The sequence below is a fragment of the Salmo trutta genome, chromosome 23 (assembly GCF_901001165.1).
Source record: "Salmo trutta chromosome 23, fSalTru1.1, whole genome shotgun sequence".
Lineage (NCBI taxonomy): Eukaryota > Metazoa > Chordata > Actinopteri > Salmoniformes > Salmonidae > Salmo > Salmo trutta.
This window is the reverse complement of record NC_042979.1, coordinates 32,593,445-32,612,569: the sequence shown is the minus strand read 5'-3', so window position 1 is coordinate 32,612,569 and position 19,125 is coordinate 32,593,445. Positions and strand designations below refer to the sequence as shown.

General features: G+C 49.8%; 1 protein-coding gene across 1 annotated transcript in view; it reads right to left on the bottom strand.

Moving 5' to 3' along the window:
- LOC115159810 (formin-binding protein 1) overlaps nucleotides 1-19,125 on the bottom strand; it is a gene marked incomplete at its 5' end in the record, with an annotated part of 82,301 nt that overhangs the window by 22,860 nt on the left and 40,316 nt on the right. The window contains 2 exons of the mRNA XM_029709867.1: nucleotides 2,589-2,735; nucleotides 6,787-6,915. Of these exons, the coding sequence (XP_029565727.1) occupies nucleotides 2,589-2,735; nucleotides 6,787-6,915 (276 nt within the window). The remainder of the gene's footprint in view (nucleotides 1-2,588; nucleotides 2,736-6,786; nucleotides 6,916-19,125) is intronic.

Below are 19,125 nucleotides of genomic sequence, written 5' to 3'. Positions count from 1 at the left end.
AATATGAGGCGACAGTACAGAATGTTACCTCTTATTTGAGGTTATTCATGAATGAATAATGAATAATGATGAGTGAGAAAGTTACAGATCCATAAATATCATACCCAACAAGACATGCTAACCTCTCGTTACTGGTAAAGGTGAGAGGTTAGCATGTCTGAGGGGTATGATCTTTGTGCCTCTGGAAATGTTTACCTCATTATTCACAATTAATTCATGATTATCTGAAATAATGGTAGCATCCACATTAATATAGAAGTGTACAGAAACATATTATATTCTTATTTTGCTATATCTGTGTAGTATTGTGTTGAGTTAGGACCAGCCACTCTTAGAAAAAAGGTTTCCAAAAGGGTTCTGCGGCTGTCCCCATAGGAGAACTCTTTTTGGTTTTAGGTAGAACCCTTTTCGGTACCAGGTAGAATTCTTTTGGGTTCCATGTAGAACACTCTGCGGAAACGGTTCTACCTGGAACCAAAAAGGGTTCTTCAAACGGTTCTCCTATTGGGACAGCCTTTTTGGTTCTAGATAGCACCTTTTTTTCAAAGAGTGTACTGGTCCAAACTGGTACCATATCGGTCAAACAACGGTAGTGGCAGCATCACGCTACTCTGCTCAATCAAGTACTTGCCCCACCTCTCGGTGACTCCAAAATGACACAATACATTATTTACCATTAATATCTATTGGGCAAAACAATCTGAAACACAAAAAAAAACTGCAAATGCATCCAACAAGTTTGTAGAGTTACATGCTTGATGTAGTCATTGCGTGTTAGGAATATGGGAACAAATACTGCTACTACTACTTTAATACACAAAAGTGAATTTGACCTTCAAAAGCTTGATTTCTAAATGGTAAATCAGATATTTATGAAAATACCCTAAAATAAAAAGGTGACACCTCATATGAAACATTTGATCTCAAATCCAAAATCCTGGAATATAGAGCCAAATTAAAAGTTTTAGCTTCATTGTCCCAATACATTGCATTCGGAAAGTATTCAGACCCCTTCCCATTTTCCACATTTTGTTACGTTACAACCTTATTCTAAAATGGATTTAAAAAAATAATTCCCCTCATCAATCTACACACAATACCCCATAATGACAAAGCAAAAACTGTTTTTTTTAATTTTTTGCATCCTCTGTAGAGATGGGAGAACCTTCCAGAAGGACAACCATCTCTGCAGCACTCCACCAATCAGGCCTTTATGGTAGAGTGGCCAGACGCAAACCACTCCTCAGTAAAAGGCACGGCAGCCTGCTTGGAGTTTGCCAAAAGGTGCCTAAAGGACTCAGAACATTAGAAACAAGATTCTCTGGTCTGATGAAACCAAGATTGAACTCTTTGGCCTGAAAGCCAGGCGTCACGTCTGGAGGAAACCTGTCATTATGGTGAAGCATGGTGGTGGCAGCATGATGCTGTGGGGATGTTTTTCAATGGCAGGGACTGGGAGACTAGTCAGGGTTGAGGGAAAGATGAATGGAGCAAAGTACAGAGAGATCCTTGATGAAAACCTGCTCCAGAGCACTCAGGACCTCAGACTAGGGCGAAGGTTCACCTTCCAACTGAACAACCCTAAGCACACAGCCAAGACAACGAGTGGCTTTGACGCAAGTCTCTGAATGTCTTTTGAGTGGCCCAGCCAGAGCCCAGACTTGAACCCAATCTAACATCTCTGGAGACCTGTAAATAGCTGTGCAGCGACGCTCCCCATCCAACCTCCTTGAGACGATCTGCAGAGAAGAATGGGAGAAACTCCCCAAATACAGGTGTGCCAAGCTTGTAGCGTCATACCCAAGAAGACTCGAGGCAGTAATCGTTGACAAAGGTGCTTCAACAAAGTACTGAGTAAAGGGTCTGAATACTTATATAAATGTAATATTTCAGTTCTTTCTTTTTTATGAATTTACAACTAATTCTAAAAACCTGTTTTTGCTTTGTCATTATAGGTGATTATGTGTAGATTGATGAGGGGAAAAAACGATTTAATACATTTTAGAATAAGGCTGTAATGTAACAAAGTGTGGAAAAAGTCAAGGGGTCTGAATTCTTTCCGAATGCACTGTAAATATGTAGGGGAGGGGGAGAGGGAGAGAGAGAGAGAGGGTTGTGAGTGAAATTCATCAGCTCTCAAAGCAAGCTTTCTTTCTCCATATCTGTAACCCTCTCTCTCTCTCTCCCCATAGGCCTCTCTTTCTCTCCACTCATTCTCTCATTATTGCTCCTGTTACCCTGCTGTTTTCCCAGCTCTCTCTCTGAAACCATTAACTGTGGGACTGTCAAGGGACAGGGCTTAAATTAGCCCAGAGATGATTGGCTGAGTCAGGCGGCTGAGTTAGTGAGAAGGCTCCAAATAAAGCATTTTCACCCGTTTTAATCCCAGGTCTTGTTATGATTTAACAGATGAGCATTTGAGGTGGATGGGTGAGGCAAATACCTCAGTATCTCTGAATTTTGTAATGCCAAGAGCCTGGACTCTGGTGAGGCAGGAATACCATCAACAACACATAGTACCCACATGGTTCTAACTTGGAAGAAGACTGTACACACAATGTTGCACATGTGTGTGCATGCGTACTCACAGTCTTTGGCTCGATGGACTCAGCAGCCTTGGTCATTCCGTCTAGACATTTCCCTACGATAGGCAGCACCTCACGGTCCACCTCTGCGTATGTCTTCATGGACACACCTACCCTCTCGATCCGCCTCTCCTCCATCTCCTGGAGTTTCTACATACACACAAACACACACAGATCCTTATTACAATGCTGTAACACCAGCATGCTATTACATACTATAAGACAGTAGCTCTGTGGTCGTACCACACTATACTGCTGCCTAGTATGTAAGGTACTGTAAATCTATGAAGATGTCTATAATTGATTCAAAGACACCATAGTCAGGAGATTGCTTTTCAAACTGGCTCTGACACCACTGGCCAGCAAGCCAACTCCATCAATATCACCGGGTGTAGAGAGGCCGGGGATAACATCAGAGCCGGCAATCCAACAGCTTCATCGTCATGGCATCACTATCATCAAACTATCATCTAACTCAAATGGGTTGCCAGCAGATGCACCAGTCTTCACCATGAGTGGGCACAGTCTGTTGTGAAGGAACTCTACGATGATGTCATCATCATCATCAACAACCTCTGATTTATTAATCTACATAACTGTTAATTAGAGGACCACAATGTATCTTATTTTAATTTTTATTATTAACTTTAGTGTCATCTTCAAATGCATTGTGTCCATAATGTATTTTAAAATTAATTAAATCAATTAAATCAAAAGACACTGAGACAGATGAGGGCATCATTGTCTGTTGTAATGTGTATTTTCTTTAGGATATCTGGAATATATTGGGGAGGAGTGTGTAGTATTACCTGGAATATATTGGGGATGAGTGTGTAGTAATGTGTAGTATTACCTGGAATATATTGGGGATGAGGGTGTAGTATTATCTGGAATACATTGCAGATGAGGATGTAGTATTATCTGGAATATATTGGGGATGAGGGTGTAGCATTAACTGGAATATATTGGGGATGAGTGTGTAGTATTAACTGGAACAAATTGGGGATGAGTGTGTAGTATTAAATATAATATATTGGGGATGAGGGTGTAGTATTGCCTGGAATATATTGGGGATGAGGGTGTAGTATTGCCTGGAATATATTGGGGATGCGGGTGTAGTATTACCTGGAATTTATTGGGGATGAGGGTGTAGTATTATCTGGAATATTTTGGGGATGAAGGTGTAGTAATGTGTAGTATTACTTGGAATATATTGGGGATGAGTGTGTAGTACATTATCTGGAAAATACTGGGGATGAGGGTGTAGTATGATCTGGAATACATTGGGGATGAGGGTGTAGTATTAACTGGAATATATGGGGGATGAGTGTGTAGTATTACCTGGAATATATTGTGGATGAGGGTGTAGTAATACCTGGAATATATTGGGGATGAGGGTGTAGTATTAACTGGAATATATTGGGGATGAGGGTGTAGTATTAACTGGACTATATTGGGGATGAGGGTGTAGTATTCATTGGAATATATTGGTGGATGAGAGTGTAGTATATTATCGGAATATATTGGGGATGAGTGTGTAGTATATTATCTGGAATATACTGGGGATGAGGGTGTAGTGTTATCTGGAATACATTGGGGATGAGGGTGTAGTATTACCTGGAATATATTGGGGATGAGGGTGTAGTAATGTGTAGTATTACCTGGAATATATAGGGGATGAGGGTGTAGTAATAACTGGAATATATTGGGGATGAGGGTGTAGTATTAACTGGAATATATAGGGTATGAGGGTGTAGTAATAACTGGAATATATTGGGGATGAGGGTATAGTATTATCTGGAATATATTGGGGATGAGGGTGTAGTAATATGTAGTATTACCTAGAATACATTGGGGATGAGTGTGTAGTATATTATCTGGAATATATTGGGGATGAGTGTGTAGTATATTATCTGGAATATACTGGGGATGAGGGTGTAGTGTTATCTGGAATACATTGGGGATGAGGGTGTAGTATTATCTGGAATATATTGGGGATGAGGGTGTAGTATTACCTGGAATATATTGGGGATGAGGGTGTAGTAATGTGTAGTATTACCTGGAATATATAGGGGATGAGGGTGTAGTAATAACTGGAATATATTGGAGATGAGGGTGTAGTATTAACTGGAAAATATAGGGGATGAGGGTGTAGTAATAACTGGAATATATTGGGGATGAGGGTGTAGTATTATCTGGAATATATTGGAGATGAGGGTGTAGTAATATGTAGTATTACCTAGAATACATTGGGGATGAGTGTGTAGTATATTATCTGGAATATACTAGGGATGAGGATGTCGAATTAACTGGAATATATTGGGGATGAGGGTGTAGTATTAACTGGAATATATTGGGGATGAGTGTGTAGTATTAACTGGAACATATTGGGGATGAGGGTGTAGTATATTATCTGGAATATACTGGGGATGAGGATGTAGAATTAACTGGAATATATTGGGGATGAGGGTGTAGTAATGTGTAGTATTATCTGGAATATATTGGGGATGAGGGTGTAGTAATGTGTTGTAATATCTGGAATATATTGGGGATGAGGGTGTGGTAATGTGTAGTATTAACTGGAATATATTGGGGGTAAGTGTGTAGTATTAACTGGAATATATTGGGGATGAGTGTGTAGTATATTATCTGGAATATATTGGGGATGAGTGTGTTGTATTATCTGGAATGTATTGAGGATGAGGGTGAAGTAATGTGTAGTATTACCTGGAATATATTGGGGATGAGTGAGCAGTATTATCTGGAATATATTGGGGATGAGTGTGTAGTATATTATCTGGAATATACTGGGGATGAGGGTGTAGTATTATCTGGAATACATTGGGGATGAGGGTGTAGTATTACCTGGAATATATTGGGGATGAGGGTGTAGTATTATCTGGAATATATTGGGGATGAGGGTGTAGTATTAACTGGAATATATTGGGGATGAGGGTGTAGTATTAACTGGAATATATTGTGGATGAGTGTGTTGTATTATCTGGAATATATTGGGGATGAGTGTGTTGTATTATCTGGAATATATTGGGGATGAGGGTGTAGTAATATGTAGTATTACCTGGAATATATTGGGGATGAGTGTGCAGTATTAACTGGAATATATTGGGGATGAGGGTGTAGTATTATCTAGAATATATTGGGGATGAGGGTGTAGTATTATCTGGAATATATTGGGGATGAGGGTGTAGTATTACCTGGAATATATTGGGGATGAGGGTGTAGTATTACCTGGAATATATTGGGGATGAGGGTGTAGTATTACCTGGAATATATTGGGGATGAGTGTGCAGTATTATCTGGAATATATTGGGGATGAGTGTGCAGTATTATCTGGAATATATTGGGGATGAGTGTGGAGTATATTATCTGGAATATACTGGGGATGAGGGTGTAGTATTATCTGGAATACATTGGGGATGAGGGTGTAGTATTAACTGGAATATATTGGGGATGAGGGTATAGTATTAACTGGAATATATTGTGGATGAGTGTTGTATTATCTGGAATATATTGGGGATGAGTGTGTTGTATTATCTGGAATATATTGGGGATGAGTATGCAGTATTAACTGGAATACATTGGGGATGAGGGTGTAGTATTATCTAGAATATATTGGGGATGAGGGTGTAGTATTATCTGGAATATATTGGGGATGAGGGTGTAGTATTACCTGGAATATATTGGGGATGAGGGTGTAGTATTACCTGGAATATATTGGGGATGATGGTGTAGTAATACCTGGAATATATTGGGGATGAGGGTGTAGTATTACCTGGAATATATTGGGGATGATGGTGTACTATTAACTGGAATATATTGGGGATGAATGTGTAGTATTAAATAGAATATATTAGGGATGAGTGTGTAGAATTAAATAGAATATATTGGGGATGAGGGTGTAGTAGTATCTGGAATATATTGGGGATGAGGGTGTTGTATTACTTGGAATATATTGGGGATGAGTGTGTAGTATTATCTGGAATATATTGGGGATGAGTGTGTAGTATTATCTGGAATATATTGGGGATGAGGGTGTAGTATTATCTGGAATATATTGGGGATGAGGTTGTAGTATTACCTGGAATATATTGGGGATGAGGGTGTAGTATTACCTGGAATATATTGGGGATGAGGGTGTAGTATTACCTGGAATATATTGGGGATGAGGGTGTAGTATTACCTGGAATATATTGGGGATGAGGGTGTAGTAATGTTCATTCTGCTCCTGGTTGAACTTGGTCAGGTAGTTGGAGTATTCAGTTTTACTGTCTGCTGCAATCTGGTGTCTCATCTGAGCCTGCTGCCGCGCCTGAGGAGAAACAAACACACACATCACACATAATGAACTTGGTGCCTTCATGATTCACACATGTGCGCATACGCACGCGCACACACAATCACAGATGCAGGTCTGTTGAGGGAGCAGCAGTAGCAGAAGCCATTAGCAACACACAGTGTATGTTGAGTGATACACACACAAACAGGAAATAACCTAAAGAGCCATAAATACCCGACATAAACCTTGAATGAGAGGAATGGAATTTACCACAGACTAAAGAGTTCCATGTCATGTCATCTGTCATGTGATCCTCAGACAGTCCTCACCATAGTGCAGGTCATGGCTGCCCAAAGTAAGCTCCTTCCAACGGTAAACCAGGCCTGTCCCTCTCCTCTCTACAGTACACCAGGCCTGTCCCTGTCTGTCTACTCCCTACAGTACACCAGGCCTGACCCTCTCCTCCCTACAGTACACCAAGCCTGTCCCTGTCTGTCTCCTCCCCACAGTAGACCAGGCCTGTCCCTGTCTGTCTCCTCCCTACAGTACACCAAGCCTGTTCCTGTCCGTCTCCTCCCTACAGTACACCAGGCCTGTCCCTGTCTGTCTCCTCCCTACAGAACACCAAGCCTATCCCTGTCTGCTCCTCCCTACAGTACACCAGGCCTGTCCCTGTCTGTCTCCTCCCTACAGTACACCAGGCCTGTCCCTCTCCTCCCTACAGTACACCAAGCCTGTCCCTGTCTGTCTCCTCCCTACAGTAGACCGGGCCTGTCCCTGTCTGTCTCCTCCATACAGTACACCAAGCCTGTCCCTGTCTGTCTCCTCCCTACAGTAGACCAAGCCTGTTCCTGTCTGTCTCCTCCATACAGTACACCAGGCCTGTCCCTGTCTGTCTCCTCCCTACAGTACACCAAGTCTGTCCCTGTCTGTCTCCTCCCTACAGTACACCAAGCCTGTCCCTGTCTGTCTCCTCCATACGGTACACCAAGCCTGTCCCTGTTTGTCTCTTCACAACAGTAGACCGGGCTTGTCCCTGTCTGTCTCCTCCCTACAGGACACCAAGCCTGTCCCTGTCTGTCTCCTCCCTACGGTACACCAAGCCTGTCCATGTCTGTCTCCTCCGTACAGTAGACCAGGCCTGTCCCTGTCTGTCTCCTCCATACAGTACACCAGGCCTGTCCCTGTCTGTCTCCTCCCTACAGTACACCAAGCCTGTCCCTGTCTATCTCCTCCCTACGGTACACCAGGCCTGTCCCTGTCTGTCTCCTCCCTACGGTACAACAGGGCTGTCCCTCTCCTCCCTACAGTACACAAGACCTCCCTGTTTGTCTCTTCACAACAGTAGACCGGCCTGTCCCTGTGTGTCTCCTCACAACAGCACACCAGGCCTGTCCCTGTCTGTCTCCTCCCTACAGTAGACCAAGCCTGTTCCTGTCTGTCTCCTCCATACAGTACACCAGGCCTGTCCCTGTCTGTCTCCTCCCTACAGTACACCAAGCCTGTCGCTGTCTGTCTCCTCCCTACAGTACACCAGGCCTGTCCCTGTCTGTCTCCTCCCTACAGTACACCAGGCCTGTCCCTGTCTGTCTCCTCCCTACAGTAGACCAAGCCTGTCCCTGTCTGTCTCCTCCCTACAGTACACCAGGCCTGTCCCTGTTTGTCTCCTCCCTACAGTACACCAGGCATCCCTGTCTGTCTCCTCCCTACAGTACACCAGGACTGTCCCTGTCTGTCTCCTCCCTACAGTAGACCAAGCCTGTCCTTGTCTGTCTCCTCCCTACAGTACACAAGGCCTGTCCCTGTCTGTCTCCTCCATACAGTACACCAAGCCTGTCCCTGTCTGTCTCCTCCCTACAGTACACCAAGTCTGTCCCTGTCTGTCTCCTCCCTACAGTACACCAAGCCTGTCCCTGTCTGTCTCCTCCATACGGTACACCAAGCCTGTCCCTGTTTGTCTCTTCACAACAGTAGACCGGGCTTGTCCCTGTCTGTCTCCTCCCTACAGGACACCAAGCCTGTCCCTGTCTGTCTCCTCCCTACGGTACACCAAGCCTGTCCATGTCTGTCTCCTCCGTACAGTAGACCAGGCCTGTCCCTGTCTGTCTCCTCCATACAGTACACCAGGCCTGTCCCTGTCTGTCTCCTCCCGACAGTACACCAAGCCTGTCCCTGTCTATCTCCTCCCTACGGTACACAAGGCCTGTCCCTGTCTGTCTCCTCCCTACGGTACAACAGGGCTGTCCCTCTCCTCCCTACAGTACACAAGACCTCCCTGTTTGTCTCTTCACAACAGTAGACCGGCCTGTCCCTGTGTGTCTCCTCACAACCGCACACCAGGCCTGTCCCTGTCTGTCTCCTCCCTACAGTAGACCAAGCCTGTTCCTGTCTGTCTCCTCCATACAGTACACCAGGCCTGTCCCTGTCTGTCTCCTCCCTACAGTACACCAAGCCTGTCGCTGTCTGTCTCCTCCCTACAGTACACCAGGCCTGTCCCTGTCTGTCTCCTCCCTACAGTACACCAGGCCTGTCCCTGTCTGTCTCCTCCCTACAGTAGACCAAGCCTGTCCCTGTCGGTCTCCTCCCTACAGTACACCAGGCCTGTCCCTGTTTGTCTCCTCCCTACAGTACACCAGGCCTGTCCCTGTCTGTCTCCTCCCTACAGTACACCAGGCCTGTCCCTGTCTGTCTCCTCCCTACAGTAGACCAAGCCTGTCCTTGTCTGTCTCCTCCCTACAGTACACAAGGCCTGTCCCTGTCTGTCTCCTCCATACAGTACACCAAGCCTGTCCCTGTCTGTCTCCTCCCTACAGTACACCAAGTCTGTCCCTGTCTGTCTCCTCCCTACAGTACACCAAGCCTGTCCCTGTCTGTCTCCTCCATACGGTACACCAAGCCTGTCCCTGTTTGTCTCTTCACAACAGTAAACCGGGCTTGTCCCTGTCTGTCTCCTCCCTACAGGACACCAAGCCTGTCCCTGTCTGTCTCCTCCCTACGGTACACAAGGCCTGTCCCTGTCTGTCTCCTCCCTACAGTACACCAAGCCTGTCCCTGTCTATCTCCTCCATACAGTACACCAGGCCTGTCCCTGTCTGTCTCCTCCATACAGTACACCAGGCCTGTCCCTGTCTGTCTCCTCCATACAGTACACCAGGCCTGTCCCTGTCTGTCTCCTCCATACAGTACACCAGGCCTGTCCCTCTCCTCCCTACAGTACACCAAGCCTGTCCCTGTCTGTCTCCTCCCTACAGTACACCAAGCCTGTTCCTGTCTGTCTCCTCTCTACAGTAGACCAAGCCTGTCCCTGTCTGTCTCCTCCCTACAGTACACCAAGCCTGTCCCTGTCTGTCTCCTCTCTACAGTACACCAGGCCTGTCCCTGTCTGCCTCCTCCCTACACTACAGCAAGCCTGTCCCTGTCTGTCTCCTCCATACAGTACACCAGGCCTGTCCCTGTCTGTCTCCTCCATACAGTACACCAGGCCTGTCCCTGTCTGTCTCCTCCCTACAGTAGACCAAGCCTGTCCCTGTCTGTCTATTCCCTACAGTACACCAGGCCTGTCCCTGTCTGTCTCCTCCCTACAGTACAGCAGGCCTGTCCCTGTCTGTCTCCTCCCTACAGTACACCAGGCCTGTCCCTGTCTGTCTCCTCCCTACAGTAGACCAAGCCTGTCCCTGTCTGTCTCCTCCCTACAGTACACAAGGCCTGTCCCTGTCTGTCTCCTCCCTACAGTACACCAGGCCTGTCCCTGTCTGTCTCCTCCCTACAGTACACCAAGCCTGTCCCTGTCTGTCTCCTCCCTACAGTACACCAAGCCTGTCCCTGTCTGTCTCCTCCCTACAGTACACCAGGCCTGTCCCTGTCTGTCTCCTCCCTACAGTACACCAAGCCTGTCCCTGTCTGTCTCCTTCCTACAGTACACCAAGCCTGTCCCTGTCTGTCTCCTCCCTACTGTACACCAAGCCTGTCCCTGTCTGTCTCCTCCCTACAGTAGACCGGGCCTGTCCCTGTCTGTCTCCTCCATACAGTACACCAAGCCTGTCCCTGTCTGTCTCCTCCCTACGGTACACCAAGCCTGTCCCTGTCTGTCTCCTCCCTACAGTAGAACGGGCCTGTCCCTGTCTGTCTCCTCCATACAGTACACCAGGCCTGTCCCTGTCTGTCTCCTCCATACAGTACACCAGGCCTGTCTGTCTCCTCCCTACAGTACAGCAGGCCTGTCCCTGTCTGTCTCCTCCCTACAGTACACCAGGCCTGTCCCTGTCTGTCTCCTCCATACAGTACACCAGGCCTGTCCCTGTCTGTCTCCTCCCTACAGTAGACCAAGCCTGTCCCTGTCTGTCTCCTCCCTACAGTACACCAGGCCTGTCCCTGTCTGTCTCCTCTCTACAGTACACCAGGCCTGTCCCTGTCTGTCTCCTCTCTACAGTACACCAAGCCTGTCCTTGTCTGTCTCCTCCCTACAGTAGACCAAGCCTGTCCCTGTCTGTCTCCTCCCTACAGTACACCAAGCCTGTCTCTGTCTGTCTCCTCCCTACAGTAGACCAAGCCTGTCCCTGTCTGTCTCCTCCCTACAGTAGACCAAGCCTGTCCCTGTCTGTCTCCTCCCTACAGTACACCAGGCCTGTCCCTGTCTGTCTCCTCCCTACAGTACACCAGGCCTGTCCCTGTCTGTCTCCTCCCTACAGTACACCAAGCCTGTCCCTGTCTGTCTCCTCCCTACAGTACACCAGGCCTGTCCCTGTCTGTCTCCTCCCTACAGTACACCAGGCCTGTCCCTGTCTGTCTCCTCCCTACAGTACACCAGGCCTGTCCCTGTCTGTCTCCTCCCTACAGTAGACCAAGCCTGTCCTTGTCTGTCTCCTCCCTACAGTACACAAGGCCTGTCCCTGTCTGTCTCCTCCATACAGTACACCAAGCCTGTCCCTGTCTGTCTCCTCCCTACAGTACACCAGGCCTGTCCCTGTCTGTCTCCTCCCTACAGTACACCAGGCCTGTCCCTGTCTGTCTCCTCCCTACAGTACACCAGGCCTGTCCCTGTCTGTCTCCTCCCTACAGTACACCAAGCCTGTCCCTGTCTGTCTCCTCCCTAAAGTACACCAGGCCTGTCCCTGTCTGTCTCCTCCCTACAGTACACCAGGCCTGTCCCTGTCTGTCTCCTCCCTACAGTACACCAGGCCTGTCCCTGTCTGTCTCCTCCCTACAGTAGACCAAGCCTGTCCTTGTCTGTCTCCTCCCTACAGTACACCAGGCCTGTCCCTGTCTGTCTCCTCCCTACAGTAGACCAAGCCTGTCCCTGTCTGTCTCCTCCCTACAGTACACCAGGCCTGTCCCTGTTTGTCTCCTCCCTACAGTACACCAGGCCTGTCCCTGTCTGTCTCCTCCCTACAGTACACCAGGCCTGTCCCTGTCTGTCTCCTCCCTACAGTAGACCAAGCCTGTCCTTGTCTGTCTCCTCCCTACAGTACACAAGGCCTGTCCCTGTCTGTCTCCTCCATACAGTACACCAAGCCTGTCCCTGTCTGTCTCCTCCCTACAGTACACCAAGTCTGTCCCTGTCTGTCTCCTCCCTACAGTACACCAAGCCTGTCCCTGTCTGTCTCCTCCCTACGGTACACCAAGCCTGTCCCTGTTTGTCTCTTCACAACAGTAGACCGGGCTTGTCCCTGTCTGTCTCCTCCCTACAGGACACCAAGCCTGTCCCTGTCTGTCTCCTCCCTACGGTACACCAAGCGTGTCCATGTCTGTCTCCTCCGTACAGTAGACCAGGCCTGTCCCTGTCTGTCTCCTCCATACAGTACACCAGGCCTGTCCCTGTCTGTCTCCTCCCTACAGTACACCAAGCCTGTCCCTGTCTATCTCCTCCCTACGGTACACCAGGCCTGTCCCTGTCTGTCTCCGCCCTACGGTCGAACAGGGCTGTCCCTCTCCTCCCTACAGTACACAAGACCTCCCTGTTTGTCTTTTCACAACAGTAGACCGGCCTGTCCCTGTGTGTCTCCTCACAACAGCACACCAGGCCTGTCCCTGTCTGTCTCCTCCCTACAGTACACCAGGCCTGTCCCTGTCTGTCTCCTCCATACAGTACACCAGGCCTGTCCCTGTCTGTCTCCTCCATACAGTACACCAGGCCTGTCCCTGTCTGTCTCCTCCATACAGTACACCAGGCCTGTCCCTCTCCTCCCTACAGTACACCAAGCCTGTCCCTGTCTGTCTCCTCCCTACAGTACACCAAGCCTGTTCCTGTCTGTCTCCTCCCTACAGTACACCAAGCCTGTCCCTGTCTGCCTCCTCTCTACAGTACACCAGGCCTGTCCCTGTCTGCCTCCTCCCTACACTACAGCAAGCCTGTCCCTGTCTGTCTCCTCCATACAGTACACCAGGCCTGTCCCTGTCTGTCTCCTCCATACAGTACACCAGGCCTGTCCCTGTCTGTCTCCTCCCTACAGTAGACCAAGCCTGTCCCTGTCTGTCTCCTCCCTACAGTACACCAGGCCTGTCCCTGTCTGTCTCCTCCCTACAGTACAGCAGGCCTGTCCCTGTCTGTCTCCTCCCTACAGTACACCAGGCCTGTCCCTGTCTGTCTCCTCCCTACAGTAGACCAAGCCTGTCCCTGTCTGTCTCCTCCCTACAGTACACAAGGCCTGTCCCTGTTTGTCTCCTCCCTACAGTACACCAGGCCTGTCCCTGTCTGTCTCCTCCATACAGTACACCAGGCCTGTCCCTCTCCTCCCTACAGTACACCAAGCCTGTCCCTGTCTGTCTCCTCCCTACAGTACACCAAGCCTGTTCCTGTCTGTCTCCTCCCTACAGTACACCAAGCCTGTCCCTGTCTGCCTCCTCTCTACAGTACACCAGGCCTGTCCCTGTCTGCCTCCTCCCTACACTACAGCAAGCCTGTCCCTGTCTGTCTCCTCCATACAGTACACCAGGCCTGTCCCTGTCTGTCTCCTCCATACAGTACACCAGGCCTGTCCCTGTCTGTCTCCTCCCTACAGTAGACCAAGCCTGTCCCTGTCTGTCTCCTCCCTACAGTACACCAGGCCTGTCCCTGTCTGTCTCCTCCCTACAGTACAGCAGGCCTGTCCCTGTCTGTCTCCTCCCTACAGTACACCAGGCCTGTCCCTGTCTGTCTCCTCCCTACAGTAGACCAAGCCTGTCCCTGTCTGTCTCCTCCCTACAGTACACAAGGCCTGTCCCTGTTTGTCTCCTCCCTACAGTACACCAGGCCTGTCCCTGTCTGTCTCCTCCCTACAGTACACCAAGCCTGTCCCTGTCTGTCTCCTCCCTACAGTACACCAAGCCTGTCCCTGTCTGTCTCCTCCCTACAGTACACCAGGCCTGTCCCTGTCTGTCTCCTCCCTACAGTACACCAAGCCTGTCCCTGTCTGTCTCCTCCCTACAGTACACCAAGCCTGTCCCTGTCTGTCTCCTCCCTACGGTACACCAAGCCTGTCCCTGTTTGTCTCCTCCCTACAGTAGACCGGGCCTGTCCCTGTCTGTCTCCTCCATACAGTACACCAAGCCTGTCCCTGTCTGTCTCCTCCCTACGGTACACCAAGCCTGTCCCTGTCTGTCTCCTCCCTACAGTAGACCGGGCCTGTCCCTGTCTTTCTCCTCCATACAGTACACCAGGCCTGTCCCTGTCTGTCTCCTCCATACAGTACACCAGGCCTGTCTGTCTCCTCCCTACAGTACAGCAGGCCTGTCCCTGTCTGTCTCCTCCCTACAGTACACCAGGCCTGTCCCTGTCTGTCTCCTCCATACAGTACACCAGGCCTGACCCTGTCTGTCTCCTCCCTACAGTACACCAGGCCTGACCCTGTCTGTCTCCTCCCTACAGTACACCAGGCCTGACCCTGTCTGTCTCCTCCCTACAGTACACCAGGTCTGACCCTGTCTGTCTCCTCCCTACACTACAGCAAGCCTGTCCCTGTCTGTCTCCTCCATACAGTACACCAGGCCTGTCCCTGTCTGTCTCCTCCCTACAGTAGACCAAGCCTGTCCCTGTCTTTCTCCTCCCTACAGTACACCAGGCCTGTCCCTGTCTGTCTCCTCCCTACAGTACACCAGGCCTGTCCCTGTCTGTCTCCTCCCTACAGTACACCAGGCCTGTCCCTGTCTGTCTCCTCCCTACAGTAGACCAAGCCTGTCCCTGTCTGTCTCCTCCGTACAGTACACCAGGCCTGTCCCTGTCTGTCTTCTCTCTACAGTACACCAGGCCTGTCCCTGTCTGTCTCCTCCCTACAGTACACCAGGCCTGTCCCGGTCTGTCTCCTCCCTACAGCACACCAGGCCTGACCCTGTCTGTCTCCTCCCTACGGTACACCAAGCCTGTCCCTGTCTGTCTCCTCCCTACAGTAGACCGGGCCTGTCCCTGTCTTTCTCCTCCATACAGTACACCAGGCCTGTCCCTGTCTGTCTCCTCCATACAGTACACCAGGCCTGTCTGTCTCCTCCCTACAGTACAGCAGGCCTGTCCCTGTCTGTCTCCTCCCTACAGTACACCAGGCCTGTCCCTGTCTGTCTCCTCCATACAGTACACCAGGCCTGACCCTGTCTGTCTCCTCCCTACAGTACACCAGGCCTGACCCTGTCTGTCTCCTCCCTACAGTACACCAGGCCTGACCCTGTCTGTCTCCTCCCTACAGTACACCAGGCCTGACCCTGTCTGTCTCCTCCCTACAGTACACCAGGCCTGTCCCTGTCTGTCTCCTCCCTACAGTACACCAGGCCTGTCCCTGTCTGTCTCCTCCCTACAGTACACCAGGCCTGTCCCTGTCTGTCTCCTCCCTACAGTAGACCAAGCCTGTCCCTGTCTGTCTCCTCCGTACAGTACACCAGGCCTGTCCCTGTCTGTCTCCTCTCTACAGTACACCAGGCCTGTCCCTGTCTGTCTCCTCCCTACAGTACACCAGGCCTGTCCCGGTCTGTCTCCTCCCTACAGCACACCAGGCCTGACCCTGTCTGTCTCCTCCCTACAGTACACCAGGCCTGACCCTGTCTATCTCCTCCCTACAGTACACCAGGCCTGACCCTGTCTGTCTCCTCCCTACAGTACAGCAGGCCTGACCCTGTCTGTCTCCTCCCTACAGTACACCAGGCCTGTCCCTGTCTGTCTCCTCCCTACAGTACACCAGGCCTGACCCTGTCTGTCTCCTCCCTACAGTACACCAGGCCTGTCCCTGTCTGTCTCCTCCCTACAGTACACCAAGCCTGTCCCTGTCTGTCTCCTCCCTACAGTACACCAAGCCTGTCCCTGTCTGTCTCCTCCCTACGGTACACCAAGCCTGTCCCTGTCTGTCTCCTCCCTACAGTAGACCGGGCCTGTCCCTGTCTGTCTCCTCCATACAGTACACCAAGCCTGTCCCTGTCTGTCTCCTCCCTACGGTACACCAAGCCTGTCCCTGTCTGTCTCCTCCCTACAGTAGACCGGGCCTGTCCCTGTCTGTCTCCTCCATACAGTACACCAGGCCTGTCCCTGTCTGTCTCCTCCATACAGTACAACAGGCCTGTCTGTCTCCTCCCTACAGTACAGCAGGCCTGTCCCTGTCTGTCTCCTCCCTACAGTACACCAGGCCTGTCCCTGTCTGTCTCCTCCATACAGTACACCAGGCCTGTCCCTGTCTGTCTCCTCCCTACAGTAGACCAAGCCTGTCCCTGTCTGTCTCCTCCCTACAGTACACCAAGCCTGTCCCTGTTTGTCTCCTCCCTACAGTACACCAGGCCTGACCCTGTCTGTCTCCTCCCTACAGTACACCAGGCCTGACCCTGTCTGTCTCCTCCCTACAGTACACCAGGCCTGACCCTGTCTGTCTCCTCCCTACAGTACACCAGGTCTGACCCTGTCTGTCTCCTCCCTACACTACAGCAAGCCTGTCCCTGTCTGTCTCCTCCATACAGTACACCAGGCCTGTCCCTGTCTGTCTCCTCCCTACAGTAGACCAAGCCTGTCCCTGTCTTTCTCCTCCCTACAGTACACCAGGCCTGTCCCTGTCTGTCTCCTCCCTACAGTACACCAGGCCTGTCCCTGTCTGTCTCCTCCCTACAGTAGACCAAGCCTGTCCCTGTCTGTCTCCTCCGTACAGTACAGCAGGCCTGTCCCTGTCTGTCTCCTCTCTACAGTACACCAGGCCTGTCCCTGTCTGTCTCCTCCCTACAGTACACCAGGCCTGTCCCGGTCTGTCTCCTCCCTACAGCACACCAGGCCTGACCCTGTCTGTCTCCTCCCTACAGTACACCAGGCCTGACCCTGTCTATCTCCTCCCTACAGTACACCAGGCCTGACCCTGTCTGTCTCCTCCCTACAGTACAGCAGGCCTGACCCTGTCTGTCTCCTCCCTACAGTACACCAGGCCTGTCCCTGTCTGTCTCCTCTCTACAGTACACCAAGCCTGACCCTGTCTGTCTCCTCCCTACAGTACACCAGGCCTGACCCTGTCTGTCTCCTCCCTACAGTACACCAGGCCTGACCCTGTCTGTCTCCTCCCTACAGTACAGCAGGCCTGACCCTGTCTGTCTCCTCCCTACAGTACACCAGGCCTGTCCCTGTCTGTCTCCTCCCTACAGTACACCAGGCCTGTCCCTGTCTGTCTCCTCTCTACAGTACACCAAGCCTGACCCTGTCTGTCTCCTCCCTACAGTACACCAAGCCTGACCCTGTCTGTCTCCTCCCTACAGTAGACCAAGCCTGTCCCTGTCTGTCTCCTCTCTACAGTACACCAAGCCTGACCCTGTCTGTCTCCTCCCTACAGTACACCAAGCCTGACCCTGTCTGTCTCCTCCCTACAGTACACCAAGCCTGACCCTGTCTGTCTCCTCCCTACAGTACACCAGGACTGAACCTGTCTGTCTCCTCTCTACAGTACACCAAGCCTGACCCTGTCTGTCTCCTCCCTACAGTACACCAAGCCTGACCCTGTCTGTCTCCTCCCTACAGTACAGCAGACCTGACCCTGTCTGTCTCCTCCCTTTAGTACACCAGGCCTGACCCTGTCTTTCTCCTCCCTACAGTACACCAGGCCTGACCCTGTCTGTCTCCTCCCTACAGTACACCAGGCCTGACCCTGTCTGTCTCCTCTCTACAGTACACCAAGCCTGACCTTGTCACCCAGGCCTGACCTGAGCCATACCATATTTCTATCACGGTTTGGTTCCATTCGAATTGAAGGCAGTCAATTCAGGAAGTAAACAAATAATTTAATTTCAGTGACTTCTCAATACACTGAAAAGTAGAAGCTATTTATTTTTAATGTGTTTACATTTCAGAATTTTTAATTCAAATCACTTTAATTGACTGCCTTCAATTTAACTGAACAAAAATATGAATGCAACAATTTCATAGATTTGACTGATTTACAGTTCATATTGAAATAAATTAGACCCTAACCTATGGATTTCACATAACTGGGATAAAGATTTACATCTGTTGGTCACAGATACTGTACCTCACAATTGCCCTCAGGATCTCATAACGGTATTTTGGTGCATTCAAATTGCTATCGATAAAATGCAATTGTGTTCGTTGTCTATAGCTTATGCCTGCCCATACCATAACCTCACTGCCATCATGGGGCACTGATCACAATGTTGACGTCAGCAAACCGCTTGCCCACACAACACTATACACGGTCTGTGGTTGTGAGGCCGGTTGGATGTACTGCCAAATTCTCTAAAATGACATTGGCAGCAGCTAAGGGTATTGAAATGAACATTACATTCTCTGGCAACAGCTCTGGTGGACATTCCCGCAGTCAGCATGCCAATTGCACTCTCCCTCAAAACTTGAGACATCTGTGGAATTGTGTTCTGTGACAAAACTGCCTATTTTAGAGTTGCCTTTTATTGTCCCCAGCACAAGGTGCACCTGTGTAATGATCATGCTGTTTAATCAGCTTCTTGATATGCCAAACTTTTCAGGTGGATGGATTATCTTGGCAATGTAGAAATCCTTACTAACAGGGATATAAACAAATTGCAGCTCCTGAAACATGGGACCACCACTTTACATGTTGCGTTTATATTTTTTTCAGTCTAGAGTTGATCCAAACACTGATTTCTACAACGCTGCAGGTCTGAGACCTGTTCCTGTCTCTCTCCTCCCTACATCTGTTCTAAACCAGTTTATCTCAGGCATATTTAACCAGACACAAACACACACACAGGGCTGGCATAAGAATCAAATGGAGAAGGGACACAACTTCTTGACTAGCACACCTATACAGAGTGAACAGAGCGGTGAAT